The following is a 15067-nucleotide window of genomic DNA, read 5'->3' on the forward strand; positions in this document are numbered from 1 at the left end:
CGACAAATAATGAAACTATTCATCAGCCACTGCACCAATACGTTAATGTATCAGTAGTTACAGTAAGTCTGTGGCAGCCTTTGTACTCTACAAATACTGATCTAATCACCAACAGCTCATGAAAAGATTTTAGTCTTATTTTCAAAAAGTCTGCAATGTCTTTGTTTCTGCCCTTTCCTCCCCAGCCCTTTATTTTCCTCCCTTGACAGTAGAGAGTCTATAGAGTTACCGCTCCAATTTTTGGTCCCTAGAAAGTATGATGCAAATAGCCCTGAGTTTTTGATCGTTCCTCTCTTCCTTCTCCTCCCTCTCCCAGCTTTTCATTCTGTGGATGTTCCAATTTGTATTTAAAAAAAAGAAAAAAAACACACATATTTTTGTGCTGCAGGTAGATGGTCCAAAGCTAATTCTAAAACCTAGTCAGCGCTTAAGGGGTGCAAGTATCTAAGACAACATCTGCTCTCTAAATTAACTTTGCTTATCTGTTTGTCCTCTATATTGATCTCCAACCATTCACATACACGTATATAACTTTGCTGCTCCTCAACGCTCTTTCAGGGAACCAGGTAGTTCCCTCTGAAATTAAACCTGGATGTAGAGCTGCAAAAATTTTACTCCAGCAGTTCTCTTGCTCTAGGAAGCATGGACAAACTACACCAATGTCTGCAGCCATTCCTATGGATACAAACATATTAAATATTCACTATGGGACTGAACTCCAACCTAATAGGCATTAGAGAGAATTCTGAAACGTGTTAAAGAGGCTGCTCCTTTCTTAAACACTAATTAATCCTGAAGGCCCCTAAAACTCACTGGCCATGTCCCTGATCGGGCTATCCTGGTACTGGCTGGTATCATCAACCAGAACTCAAAGAACTGCAACTGCAACCACCTTCTACTACCACCTTTTTGAGGAGCAGCTCATCAGTTTGGAGTGGGTCATTGGGCTTTGTAAAGTCTTGTAGTGCAATCAGGTTTAAACTTACAGCTCCTCTTTTCAGGCAATGTCCTACACTCACAAAATTCTCCAAGTAGGTGTTATCCAGTTCTTCAGTTTAAGCTGGAGTATTCCAAAATAGTAGGCAAGAGAACAGATGACTGCAGCTGAATAATTTGTACCCTCATTAAGAAAAAAGGCATTTCTGCTTCCTTGAATAGTTGCACATTTTCCATTACAATGTCCTTGATTAAAACCTCAAAAAATCTTTCCATCACGGAAAGATTAGAACCCAAAACTTCTTCCCTCCCAGCTGAGCAAGCTAATTTACCTGATGAAAGTGAGAAATGGGAAAAAAAAAAAACAGGTAGAAGTGCAAACGTGGGGATGTAAGCATTACCCTTGAAGCCTTTGCAAAAATGTAATCTGGTAGCCACGCTGGAATGGCAGCATTTCAACTCTGAAATAACACACCGTAGCTTAAGTCAGTCCCTCATTTACATAGACAGTCCCTCATCTGGGGCAAACTGAGAGCAAGCATGGAATTAGCTACACCACCTCCTCAGCCAGCCACGTGACATGTTTATCTAAACCCTGGTAACTGGGTTACTTTTCATCAGGCAGCATATCTTTATTCAGCACTTACTGCTCAGAAAGACAGATACCACAGAGTTGTGAGAAAACGACGACAGAAAGCAGCCTTAACTGCTAGCTCCTAATGAATAAATCTCTTCCAAAGACATCCCGTTCCTTTTTAATAATCTGACCACATCTGCTCCACACGCAGCTGCTCTGCTGGGAGGGCAGGTTGTTCCTGAGGTATTTATTACTCATGTGCCCCAACACAGCGAGGTGACTACATTCCTCCAGCAAGTTTAGAGAGCACCTAAAGAAATTGATGGCACTCAGAGACACCGTTATTTTAGATAATGCAGATAATTATCTCACTCTAAGGCAAAGAAGTATCAAGTACTGAAAATAAAGGTCCCGTCTCACAGTAATGAACTATGCAAAGTAAAGTGCTAAAGGCAACAGGTTTTAAATTGCTTGGAAGTTTTTGTTAAAATGGCTTTTCTAATACGTTTGCAAATCCCCTTCTCTAAAAGCATTAAGCTTTACACAACAAGAAGTGTCTTCCTTCATCTTGAGTGAGTGTATGCTATATTTTCACAAAGCCAAATATACAGCTGGCTTTGTTGACTCTCACAAAACCAGAGGAACCAACAAGTACAGACAGAGGCAGTCACCCATAAATCACAGAATCATATACTGAGTCATTACCTATACTGAGCCATTCAGATTTTCCAGAGGTGTTTAAAGAAACACAAAAGCATGTTCCTGCTTGAGAATGTCATTTTTAAAAGACTAATCACATGGAAATTTTGGAATAGAATCAAAACTATATTTTTGGAATATAATCAAATCATTTTAGCCTGCTGCATTTAAAATGTTTTTTTCCATTGAAAGATTTTTTTATATGTGTGGGGAATATAAAAATCTTAAATATGTTTACCTTGTTCTGTCTATAGTTAACCATACTAATGTACAGAACCTTTGTATACAGTTAAAATTATAATTATTTAAGTATGATGACTTCTAGATTATTCTTTTCTTTACCTCCCTGCTTGCTCTCACTGGAACATCCAGGATGTACCTTTGTATGTATGTCCCTTTGAGGTGAAGGAAGTGTGTTTTGTGTTTGCTCCTTATTCAAATTAATCTCTTTTTTTAAAATGAGGGACATAAGCAATCCTTAACTCAAAGAGGGTTAATCAGTCAGCATAAAAAAATGACTGTCAACTCAAAAATATATAAAAGACTTAAATATCTTAAAATAGCTAGAAGCTGGATTTGTTTAACTGTATAAAATCCAAATCCAAAGTAAAATGTATAAAACCCAAATCACTTCAAAAAGGCTTTCAAGATTACTTTTTGGTACAAAGCATCCATCCCTAGCCCCTTTCTTCTTACGCAGTCTGCCAGGAAGCTGTGTGGGAAGCTTTTCGGATTTTTCTGGATCGGATTCCCGATACTTCTGAATATCAGAACTGGGTTACTGCCTGCCAGAGGGAAACCTTCTGCATATTCGATATTGGCAAAAACTTCAGCAATTCCCAGGAGCACCTGGAAATAATCCAACGGGTAAGGATTACCGACATTTATTTAGAAACTGGGGGAGACTTCCAAGTGCCTCCCCATCTGTTTGTATAATGGCAAAGTATTGTTCAGGAAGAGGAGGGGGCACATGTTAGGAGGAAAACATAAAAGTACAGTAAACAAAAGAGCTAACAGGCTTCTTCTCAATGGTTGGATACACCCACTAGTAAAACGCTGTTTTTCTTAATCTTTTCGCAGCGAGTAAAACATAGAACCTTCCAGGAAAGGTAAGTAGCACAAGTAGAACCTTGCCACTTGATGTTAACTGCCCTTTTTTTTTTTTAAAAAAAAAGAAAAAGATATATGTGTAGATGTGCTTGGATGTGAACAGATACACAGATAGCTCTGTGGTGTACTTGGTGTGTGCTGTGAGAGATGTGTATACTGTATGTATCATAGTACACAGTAATCCAATCACAAATAATTAAGGTGGTTAAATATCTAAGTTGCCTTCCGTTCACTTTGAGGCGTCACAGTGTTGACTGGGAGTGTGACAAGAGTTTACTCACAATTACTATAAATCTCAAAAGGAAAGCTGTCTCAAAAGGAGAGCTGAACAAAAGTTTATCTGGGAGGATACGTTAAGCAATAGTATGAAAACTCTATACCTTCACTTTGGCTTTCCCCTCTATTTTTACGGATCATTATAGTGTTAACTAAAGTGATCCTTTATTTCATGAACTTTTGGAAAAAAGTACGCTCCTGGCAATGCTCAGAAGCCTGAGAATGGCAGGATTAAAGTTACAATACCAAACTCTGTCTCTCTGCATATAAATACTACAGTACAGCTAGATAAATCATTGTCCACAGTTTCTCTGATTAATGTATTATTTTTCCTTCAAATTTTCTTAGATTTTCCAGTGTAGCAAATAATCTTTTCCATTCATAAGTTATACTGTCCCATGATCGCAGAGGTCTTAGGTATATCTATTCATTATGACACGGGAGCTTTGAGTGTTCCTCTTTCTCAGATATGTATTTTTAATAATGTAGGGCCTAATTAAGCTCCCCTGGAAAGTCTAAAGGGAGGTCTTTTCACTCAGTCTAGTGCAAACAGCAGCAGCAAGGCAATAAGTGATGTGACTGATCTCAGAGTTCTTATGCTCTCTGTGAATAGTACAGCTTTCCCTAGACACAGTTCAGAAGGTGAAGTAAATTCTATGAAATTACTCCTATTTTAGCTGAAAATACAGACAGCCATGATTATGTGTTGTTGGACTTTACCACTGTGTGGTTTGGGAAACATTTTGTATATTCTGTAGATGCCATGTAAAGAGACGGGTCTCCATTAAAGACTCAACATATAATTAGTTAACATCGTGAAAACATGACAAATAATACTTTAGTTCTCACCACACAAAATATCCAGAGGATGTGGTAAATCAGGAGTTGTTCATGTTCCTCATTTATGTTATTAAACATCTAGATTGGTCCTGTGCAGAAATGCAGCCTGGCCTTCTCTTCTGTCAATGCTACAAACTTCACATTGTCTCGGTTAACACCACGCTGCACATTTAAAGGTGGCCTTAATTGTTTCACTCGTATCAGTTTTCACAAGCTCCACCTGTGTGCACTGCCTTAATAATAGCTATTTTTATAGAAACTTTAAGGAATTATATCCTTATGTATTTCCATGATTGGGCTTTTTATTTCATGCTGTGGGGGTTTTTCCACACACACCGTTGTAGGGGTTTTAGAACCCCAAACAACTGAAATTCTTCACTCCTCGATTTCAGGAAAGAAAAATCTCAAAATGTCGCTTGGAAGATTCTTGTCTGAGAAACTAAATGTTTCCAAATGCTACAAATTAATGAAAATTTGGGTTTAGAGCAGAAATTATTCTATGGTCTTAACTGCAGGAATGTTTGACACACTTATTATAAAATGTACTTATATATATAAGTACTTATATATATGTACATACAACTTCTGCTTGTCAGACAAGCTAATAGTCTCAGTTCCAAAATTTTTTCAGCAAAACTTGCAACAGAAAATAATATCAACAATACCAAAAAAAATTCCTGTGATGCAGGGCAGACATCACACATCACATCCACCACATTTTTCAGCTGTCTGCCATGAGGACCAGGCATCCACCCACCAGTGTTACCTCCAGATCCAAACATAACCATTTCTGCAATTCATAATAATCTTGATTCAGGAATCTGATTTGAAACTGTCATTAGTGGAAGCATCCTTATGATATTATAATAACAATACCAAAAAAAATTCCTGTGATGCAGGGCAGACATCACACATCACATCCACCACATTTTTCAGCTGTCTGCCATGAGGACCAGGCATCCACCCACCAGTGTTACCTCCAGATCCAAACATAACCATTTCTGCAATTCATAATAATCTTGATTCAGGAATCTGATTTGAAACTGTCATTAGTGGAAGCATCCTTATGATATTATAATGCAGGCTGACAACTGAACAGCAAGTGCACCCATCCTCTCCTCACACCAAACCATGAAACACCCTCGAAACCATGAAATGTCCTTTGGCTCTAAAATTAGAAAGCCAAAGCCCTCACTGAACTATCTTGGTAAGGTGAGATATAGCAAAAGAAGTGATAGCTGGTTTAGATAATGCACAAGTCTTGCAGCCATTTTAGTCAGTGGTCAACCTTTCATAGACTTCAAAGAGAGAAAAAGCAGACCCTGTGCACTGATTTCATCTCTGCGACTCCATCTCTCTGATTGCTCAGAGAAAATCAGTCATGAACCCTCATGAGCAGACTGCTCACAGGACTGGTAGTCCTTGGTGGAGAAGTATATCAGATCAGGTTTTTTGTTCATTTTAAGAGCAAATACCATATTGAAACACAGGAAATGAAACATACAAACTGTTGAATATAAATTATGATCTACTGTTCCACTGCCTGTTTAACCAGCTTATCAAATATTCCATTAGAAATAACTTCTCTCATTTAAATTACGCTTAATATAGGGGTCATTTCTACATTTTTTTCTACACCTTTGCCATTGCCAGTACAGCATGCTGATCATTATATCACTCATTTCTATTTGATTGATAGGAAAGATGAAATATCCACAGAGAAAACAGGTGGCAAAAAGCCGGAAGATATTCCTTCCATTTCTACAGGTAAAATCAAATCCGCTTGCTTTGCATCTGCCCATCAAAGAGAATTGCTAAAACCAGTGATTCATAGATCTCATAAGGCTGTAATTTGATGAACTCAGTAGAAGCATGACAAGTTCAGTAAAGTAAAATGGAAATGCTTTAGTACAAATAATCTGTAAGAGTTTTGTGATTCCTTTACAGCTTGTCTGCTATTCAAATGTAGCATTCCAGGTTTGTTTCACAGTCTTTAAATGGATATGTTTTCCTGGTTTCAGGAGAATAAAGACTGGAGCTAATTTTGTTTCAGTTATGAAATAATATCTAGAGAGCATCAGCTGCTGCATTTTGTTAACTGAAATAAGCAAGTGGAAGAAAACGAAGAATGACTTTAGCCAGAAAGCCACAGTAATGCCAAGACATTAACTTGAGCAGATCATTCCAATTAGACCTACCAACACTGTTGTGTACTACAGTTCTTTAAAATAATGTTAGAAATCCATGCAGTGATAAAAATCTGTAAATATGAGCATTTTGGTTCATCCTGCACACAGATTTTTATGAGGGCTAAATATGATGGAATCTTATTCGTATCAATTTCCAGCTTGGTAATTTTGCCTCCAGCTGGAAAACACTGTCGAGGCCTCTTTAAGTTTAAAGATTACTTTAAAGTGATCCCTAAAGAAAGGTGGTGACCACAGAGACAAAGATCTCAATTGCTAAAATCAAGCTTAGACGTTTGGTGATATAGAATACAGTATGACAGGAAACGATCAAATATTATTATTTAATTCACACAATTTCATTCCTGCCTAGTCAGTGCCACTTTTGCCAGTGAGCTAACACCTGATCGACACAGAAAGTGGAAGGTTTGGGTTTTTTTATATGCAAACCTGTTCTTGCCTGATTTTAAACCCCGCCAGGGTCCCCCGGCACATCCCTCTCTCCATACGCACCAGTACCCAACGGCACGCTGCTCAACGAGATTGTTAACGACACGAAGACGCCTGTGAAGGTGAGGGCAGCCTCTTCTCCTGTCCCACTTTTTCACTCACCTCTTCTTTTTCTTTCATACCCAGTAGAAAGTATAAAAATACAGCAAGCAGCTTTTAGGCAGAGTCTTCATTCTTTTAATGGGGCTCCCATTGCCTATTTTGCACCATTTTGTAACCTTTCATCAAATACTGTAAAGATGCCTACCGTCTGAGCTTTCCACAGCACCGGGGATAGGACTGGACCTTCTTGCCTTTCTCCTGCCAGTCAAACAGGGGATGTCTGCTGGTGTCTCCTCAGAGCAGTTATGCAGCATGGCACCGGGGCTATACCCTCCACCACAGGTTATGTGGGAGGGCTGGGGGTGAGCAGAGGGGCTGGTATTTTCTTATTTTCCCTGTCCTGGATACTGGGGGTGACAGGGAGGTGGCCCTGGCCTCAGAGCAGCTGTGGAGAACCTTCTGGAACCTCCCTCTGGAACCTCCCTCAAGACCTCGCCAGGGCCTCAGTTGGGCCCGGCTGCTGAGGGGACCCAGGTGGGAGCCGGCCCTTTGCATTTTCCCTGAGATTTCGTTTCTTCAGTTTCTAAAACATTTGCACTTCTAGAGCAGCTCCTCAAAAAGCCACAAAATAAGAGGACTTTTAATAGCAGTGAAGTCAGCTGCACTGTAAAAGGCATAACACAGGTAGGGCTAATGCTACTTTATTATCAGGAAAAGAGAAATGCAAACCCCTGAACATGAAATAGTCGTGTTGACCATGGGTAGGAAACCAACCAGCTTTTAACATTTGCTTGTCACTTTCCTTGACGTCACTCTCTTTCCTCCAAAGTAGCACATAAAGCTGTATGATTTTAATGATGATGGAATAAGAAGGTAACAGTCTCTGTGCAAGAAATGGGGCTCATTTCTCTTCATCACCTTCATTTATGCATATCAAAGGCTTTCAAGCATATACATATCAAACTTTCAAGTCACAGCAAGAGAAACTTGTTTGCAAAGGCAGAAGAGTTAAGCCAACAGATTTGGCTAAAAACCCACACCTTTTGTAGGGTATGGTTCAGAAAGTTACTTTGGGGACAGGTTTGAAAGGGAACACTTCAACATATTAAGTATTGAAATGAGGGGGGGTGGAAATCACTTTTTATTTTTATTTCTCTCCTTTTTTCCTCTCCTCTTCTTTTCCAGGAGCTGGGAACAAATACAGTCCCAGAACTGCCAGTGGAGCAAATGGTAGAGTTCAGTGTCACCCTCACTGACCAGGAGTACACAGCTGAACTCAATGATCCCAACTCCCCGCAGTACCGACAACTCGCTGCCAAATTTCAGCTACAGGTAAGGAGGATGAATGAATGCCACAATATTGGCTTTGTATTTTGACTGATATTCATAATATGAAACTACCTTCACTGTGAATCAGAAATAGAATCTACTGCCTTCATTAAAAACAGGTAATTCCTATTGTCTCAAGACCTTCAGGTTTCCTTTGTGTACATCCAGCATTTCCCCTCATCGGAGCCATCTGTTCAGCCTCCAAGCTAACAAGCCAACATCTTCGTTACCAGTAGAGCCTCAGATAACTCATGAGCAGAGCAACTTTAGGAATATCATTTGGGTTTAATCAGGAATTTATGGACAGTACTTTGTCATAATTTAATTTTTTACAATAAACCTAATGAGAAATGTAATATAAAATGTTAAAAGTAATTAGCTACTATTGTCTGAACTATTCTTCAAAGCACTTCCAGTCATTTTGTTGTGTATTACCACGGTTTCTATAAGTACTGGAACATCTGTGGTGTTTTCATATAATTAATAACATTAACTGAATGTTCAGCTATCAGTTTAATAGATAGCAGTTAATGACTTGAGGTTCCCAAAAGGTTTTCTTCATAAAATTAACCAAAGCTTCTCATCAGTTTTATGAGCATTCCTTAGTGCAAGCTATTTCACTATCCTGATTCAGTTTCAGTACATAAAAGGTGTACATAAAATATTTCATTTCACTTAGCTGTATAGATGTTGCTGCAATTAGAAAAGACCAAAAGATCAATCAGCTGGATCTCAACACGTTGTTAATTCTTGAGCTGCTGATAAAAACACTCTTGTAAAGTCTGAAAAACACATACAGAATTTACCTTTTCTGCTCATTGTTTATTCTTGATATTGTCTCTTCTGGTCAAAACCATGTAGTTGTACAATTGTTTACATTAGAATTTGAAATATTTGAAGTTATTCTATTTGTACAAGACAGTTAAAACTGTTGAATTTTAAATGATTTGTCAAATAATCTAAATCCATCTGTATTTGGTTAGTATTTCAAAATAATTACTTGAATCACAAAATTATTCATGAACCAAAATTGCTGAAAATGAGAAAAACATTTGATTCTTGTTGTTTGAATTCCTCTATTGTGAACTAGATTATCGCTGATTTACATAATTACATTACTAAAAAATAGCTATATTTTGTACTTCATTTTGCCTATTAGGAGGTAACACAGGCAGCATACACAAACCAAACATTGTGTTTAAGTTGAGCAATGATGGTAGCACAAAGAGAGCAGTTGAGACTGTTTCCTAAAGCTCTTTCTGAAATATGAAAGGTGTTGTCTAGATAATCAAACAGTGCTTGCTTTTTAGCAGTAGAACTTACGTTGAATTCGTAATTTTAATGTTTTTCTGCAGATGCAAAAAATATTTGAGAAACTTCCAGGATTCAAGGAAATCCGCGTATTAGGATTTAAGTAAGTAAGAAAACAGGACTCATTTTTCCACTGGCTACTAGAATTCTCCTCTTCCTTCTTTCCCTTCATAATGAAGGGAGCTACATAATAGTGGGATGTATATTGCTATAAGAAGAAAATAGATTTCTGGGAAGAGAAGATTTCTGTGGAGAGAAGGACAAACACATCCCAAGTGAGACTATGAGGTTTTTGAATTACCAAGAAGTAGATTGAATTCCCTGAGGGGCGAAATAATCAGTAATTACTTTGAAAATGTTTGCCTGTAACATTGTATTAAGGACTTTCTCAAATGACAAGGAAAAGAGAGTTAGGAGTATGATTATTTAGGTGACTACTTTCTTTTTTGTGCATGGATTCTGTGCTCTTCATAGACCACAGTGAAATTGCCTTGGCAAGACAAGGTTGCAGGAGTTCACATCTACCAAACTTTTCCAATAATTGTTTGGCACACCTTGGAAACACCTAGAAATGTTTCATTTTTTTAAATAAATTTGTATTCTGCCTTGCCATTTATTTTAGTTTTGGCTTCCTTGTATTTTTACTAATTAGTAAACTAACGTTTACTAATACAAGCTTCTGTGTATTTTTTCAACAAAGAATCTGTAGGGGAGGGGGGACCAAAAACAGAGCGTTTGATATGGTTATGCTGCTATAGATAAGAGCACATTGTGAAAAGAATCAAGGGAAAAACATTTCTTACTAATAGCAAGAAATACCATAAAACTGAAAGGGTATAAAGAGCAGGAAAAAAGACAAATTCTTGTTTTCTTATGGCACAGCATCAGGAACATTTGGTCCTTCTAGTACTATTTAATATATGTGAAAGAACATTCATATTGCAATACCATTTTAGACAAGAGCATACTTCTTCCTAGTTTTTCTTTCTGTAAAATTGCTGGGGGAAAGGAGAGCAAAAATAGAGCAAAAAGTAGTTACTTACATTTTGATAATGACGGTAAGAAAAGAAAAAGCTGGCTACTGTAGAACAAGCAGAGAAAATCTGTAGCAGCCTCTCAGAGTTACAACTTGCAATAATTAATCTCTTCCAGTTGTGACTCGAGGAGATCTGGGATCCGTTTCTGTTTAGCATCTTGGTTTTAGGAGCTGATATGAAAGTACAATCATCAGTGTGGGAGCCCAGGATTGCTTCTTATCACCTAGGAATGTAATTAGCACCTGAGAATCTCCCAGAGGTAATTAATAGGTTAAGTTACCTCTGTGACTGGGATCTGAGTAGGCACCATGTGTGGCCCCAGTAAGAGTGGTTACTGCTGTCACAGGTGTTCATTGCCACCATAAAGATATAGATCAGCAATGACTGTGCTCAAATTGCACCCTTTGCAGTGGGAAATAGGAAAGCAGATATTTCAAACTATCAAGATAAAAAAAAATTCCTGTTTCCCAACTCAAAACATGGAGATTTCCAGTGAAATGATGGAGAGTAGGTTGTTATTTTCACACAGAGATAAAAACTATAGATGACACATAGAAGATAAGATAAATTGTTAAAATATGTTTTTGATGTACGACTGATTGATTTACAAGTATAAATGAATATTTGTTTTTTTCTTTCTTTTGCAATCCTTTATCACATCCTTTCTTCTATGATGAAATGAAGACAGAAGAAGGAGAAAGATGGGTAATTTCTCTGTAATTCATAATTAAGATTAATCATTTTGTAGGCTATTAGATGTAGATAGACACATCAATGAATGTTCTGCAGCTTAATGTGAATTGATTTGTGTTCTGCCTAAGTGCCAAATCTGTGATAAAAAGCAGCAGGGACAGCTTTTACCTTAATCTGAAATGTTCTTGTAATCAAATTTTGTAAGGATCTCTCTGAAGGAAAGAAAATTGTTTGACCTATGAAGATTCATGTTCATGTTCTCTCTCAGACATAAACGGAAAGGAGAAAAAAAAAAAAAAAAAAAGACGAAGATTCATGTTCAGATTTGTAGAAATCTCTCTCAGACATAAACGGAAAGGAAGAAAAAAAAAAAAAAGGAAATCTTCATATTTAAATTTCCATTTTTGGTCTTCTGTTTCCTAACTATATTCCCATATGCACATTATCTTCAGTAATAATGTAGAATTTGATTTGTTGCCTCCATTATCAGGCCAGAGAGAATGGCAAAGAGATCAGTTACCAGCTTGATAAAATGCAGGGAGCTTTTGACTGGAAATACAAACAGCTACAGAGTCTTTGGTTGTTGCCTAAAAGTGCTGCTGGGGAACAATTTGTCGAGCAGTTCCCAGAATTTCTCTTTTACTCCTAGTTTAAAAGAAAGAATTGTCTAATGCTTTTCCTGAATTCTTGCAATGTCATATAAATGTAAATACGTAGCACATACTTGATAAAGTGAAATTCCTCTCTCTCCGGTTATTTGATATTATAAAAAGCAACACATTGGACTACAATTTCTTTTACAATGTACTCATTATTTTTCATTTTAATTAAGTGAAGTTAGCATTTATCAAAAGTGATGTATGAACAAAGATAAAGTGAAATTCCTCTCTCCGTTATTTGATATTATAAAAAGCAACACACTGGACTACAATTTTTTTACAATGTACTCATTATTTTTCATTTAAATTAGGTGAATTTAGCATTTATCAAAAGTGATGTATGAACAACTGTGAAAATTTGAGACATCTGTTAAACAGGAACATCTAGGGAGAAGCTGTACACATTCATTTGGACTTGGAAAAGCCAAATCCCATTGTGAAAAGCGATTTCCCTCCACATTAGCTAACTTTCTTGCAGTGCTTCAAAAATGAGTAAAAAATTGCCCCAGATGTGACAGGATTTTTGCTTACCTGTAGTTGTATGAACCTGTCAAATCCCTTTTCATAGGTTCCTGAGTAGACAGATTAAACTACATTATATTAGAATATTTTTTATAATTTTCTTCAATCCTGGAATTTTTATTAAAAATTATGCATAGAAGAAAAAAAGACTTAGGTACAACAAAAGTCATTTGAAGATGACTATCACGTTAGAAAGAAGTATATCTGCATTGTTTTTACAGAGAATAATATATATGGTTGCCTATATTTACTTTGTTTATTTGTTTGTTTTTAAAATCAGTCTGCAGCTAGTGACTGATTTTGCTGCACTGAGCATTTTTGCACCTTCTTGCAGATCAAGCAGCACCATAGCACGATACGTGGTGAACTTTGAGAGAGACGGCTCGGAAATCAAAAGCACGGCAGATGACATCTCCACCATTGGATCCAATAAGGTCGAAAATGAAAAAATCCCACTTTCTCCAAAGGAAGAGAGGGAGATATCAGCCACCAAACTCACAGTGACAGACCTTCAGCAGCTGGTCGCCATTGCGCTCCACGAAGACCAGTCCTTGCCGATGGACCTGGGAACACTCCAGTTTACTGATGGTGAGTAGACAGGCTGGTGCCAGGCACAGGTATGAACCTTGCCCTTTCAAACTGATGCACTTTCAGTAAGGTCTCCTTTGCTTCTCTAACAAATTCTTTCCATTGGATGTATCCCATAGCATCCAAAGTTATAGGCACAGATCAAAGTTAAATTTTATAACAAAATGTGTGTTTACAATTATACAGACCGACTTCCAGTCACGTTGGAGGATCTATTTCTTGGTTGTTAGCTTAGAAAAGCTGGGTATTTTGCACACTAAGGCAAATAAGAGGAGAAAAAATAAAAATAAAAAAAGGAAAGACTGTGAATAATCACTATATAATTCTAATTTCCCAGTATATCCCAGTACACACTATATCCCATTATAAGGAAAAAAGTGAGGACTTCCTCTAACATGAATTTTGCTTTCTGAAATCTAAGTCTCAATTTTAAGAGAGCCATCTAACCTCCCAGTGAAATCAGAGACAGACACCTTAAAGAGCATTAGATTCCCAGTTAAAATCAGGGATGCAAATCACTCTGTGAAGGCATATTTTGCTCTCCAAAACACCAAGGCACCATAGATGACAGGATGCATGTGCAGACCCCCAGAAAAAGGTTGAAAGGCTGCATCCTGGTCAGTAATCCAGCTAATAAATATCCCCTTCTAGTCCACCAATTGATTTTTTCAAAGCTAGCATAGCCCTAGTTTTGGGGAAGTGGATTAAAAATGGGCAAAATAATTTTAAATATTTTTTTATACCTAGATTTGCAAAAAAAAAAATCTTAAAACACACACCAAATTTTAGCTGTAGTGTTTAATTCACAAGCAGTAGCATTTTTTTTGGCCAAAAAATATATTTACATGAACTAATTTTGCAAAAAAAACAATTTAGATGAACTAATACTTTGTGTAAGACTAAAGTATCGTATTTTAATGTGGATTAAAAGTCCCAAGGAAAAAAAGCATGGATATAGAAGACTTTAATAATGACTATTTTAATCAACTTTTCCCCACTAGTTATTTTTAATAACCAGTTTTAGAAAAATAGCTTGCATGCAAGTATGTTTGAAGAGCTCCTTTGAGGGGGTGAAAGAGCAACTGGGCACTAGAGCCAAAGCAGCGAGTGTAAGTGGTGTGGACTCTGGGTAAAACTGAAAAGAATTTAGGCTTAATGATCAACACAATATAATGACTCATCTTCGCCCATGCGGATTTAACTGAGTAGTTAATACTTCAGCTGATTTTAAGCATTCAGCCGTGGTTCAGCTCTCTGCAGACCTATCCCATTTATACTAAACAAAGAGTACAAAGAGTACTGCATAGGAAACTCATTTTTTCCTCAGAATGGCCAGATTAAATGAAATTTATGCCTCTTTCTTCTTAACATGTATTTTTTAAAATAATTTTTGGATGGAGAATAGTTTTAATACTCTTTTTTTCTGAATTGATGTGCTTTGATCAGTTTTCAAGTGGCACTGCTGACATATTGTGCGCTCTCTCTATTTTTTTCTTTTTTTTCTTTTTTTTTCCCAGAATCTATTGTACCACCTAGTGATTTCGATAATGATATCCAGGGAATTGTCACTATTCCTCTGGCAGGCCCTGATTTGGTAAGCTAATATTGGTTGTTATATTTATTTATTTCTCCATGAGAAATGAAGTTAAACAGTGTTAAGTTGTACATAAATACACAGAAAAAGGCTCTTATGCTAAAATACGCATGTAAAGATGACTGTTGTGCTGTTATACTGCAACAGAGATAGTGTTT

General features: G+C 37.1%; 1 protein-coding gene across 1 annotated transcript in view; it reads left to right on the forward strand.

The window, feature by feature from the left end:
• The window catches only part of IMPG1 (interphotoreceptor matrix proteoglycan 1), a 62254-nt gene that overhangs the window by 22088 nt on the left and 25099 nt on the right, over positions 1 to 15067 (forward strand). The window contains exons 7-11 of the mRNA XM_014949304.1: positions 8362 to 8508; positions 9861 to 9919; positions 11538 to 11558; positions 13062 to 13315; positions 14833 to 14909. Of these exons, the coding sequence (XP_014804790.1) occupies positions 8362 to 8508; positions 9861 to 9919; positions 11538 to 11558; positions 13062 to 13315; positions 14833 to 14909 (558 nt within the window). The remainder of the gene's footprint in view (positions 1 to 8361; positions 8509 to 9860; positions 9920 to 11537; positions 11559 to 13061; positions 13316 to 14832; positions 14910 to 15067) is intronic.

Source organism: Calidris pugnax, unplaced genomic scaffold (assembly GCF_001431845.1).
Source record: "Calidris pugnax isolate Ruff unplaced genomic scaffold, ASM143184v1 scaffold132, whole genome shotgun sequence".
In the NCBI taxonomy this organism is placed as follows: Eukaryota; Metazoa; Chordata; class Aves; order Charadriiformes; family Scolopacidae; genus Calidris; species Calidris pugnax.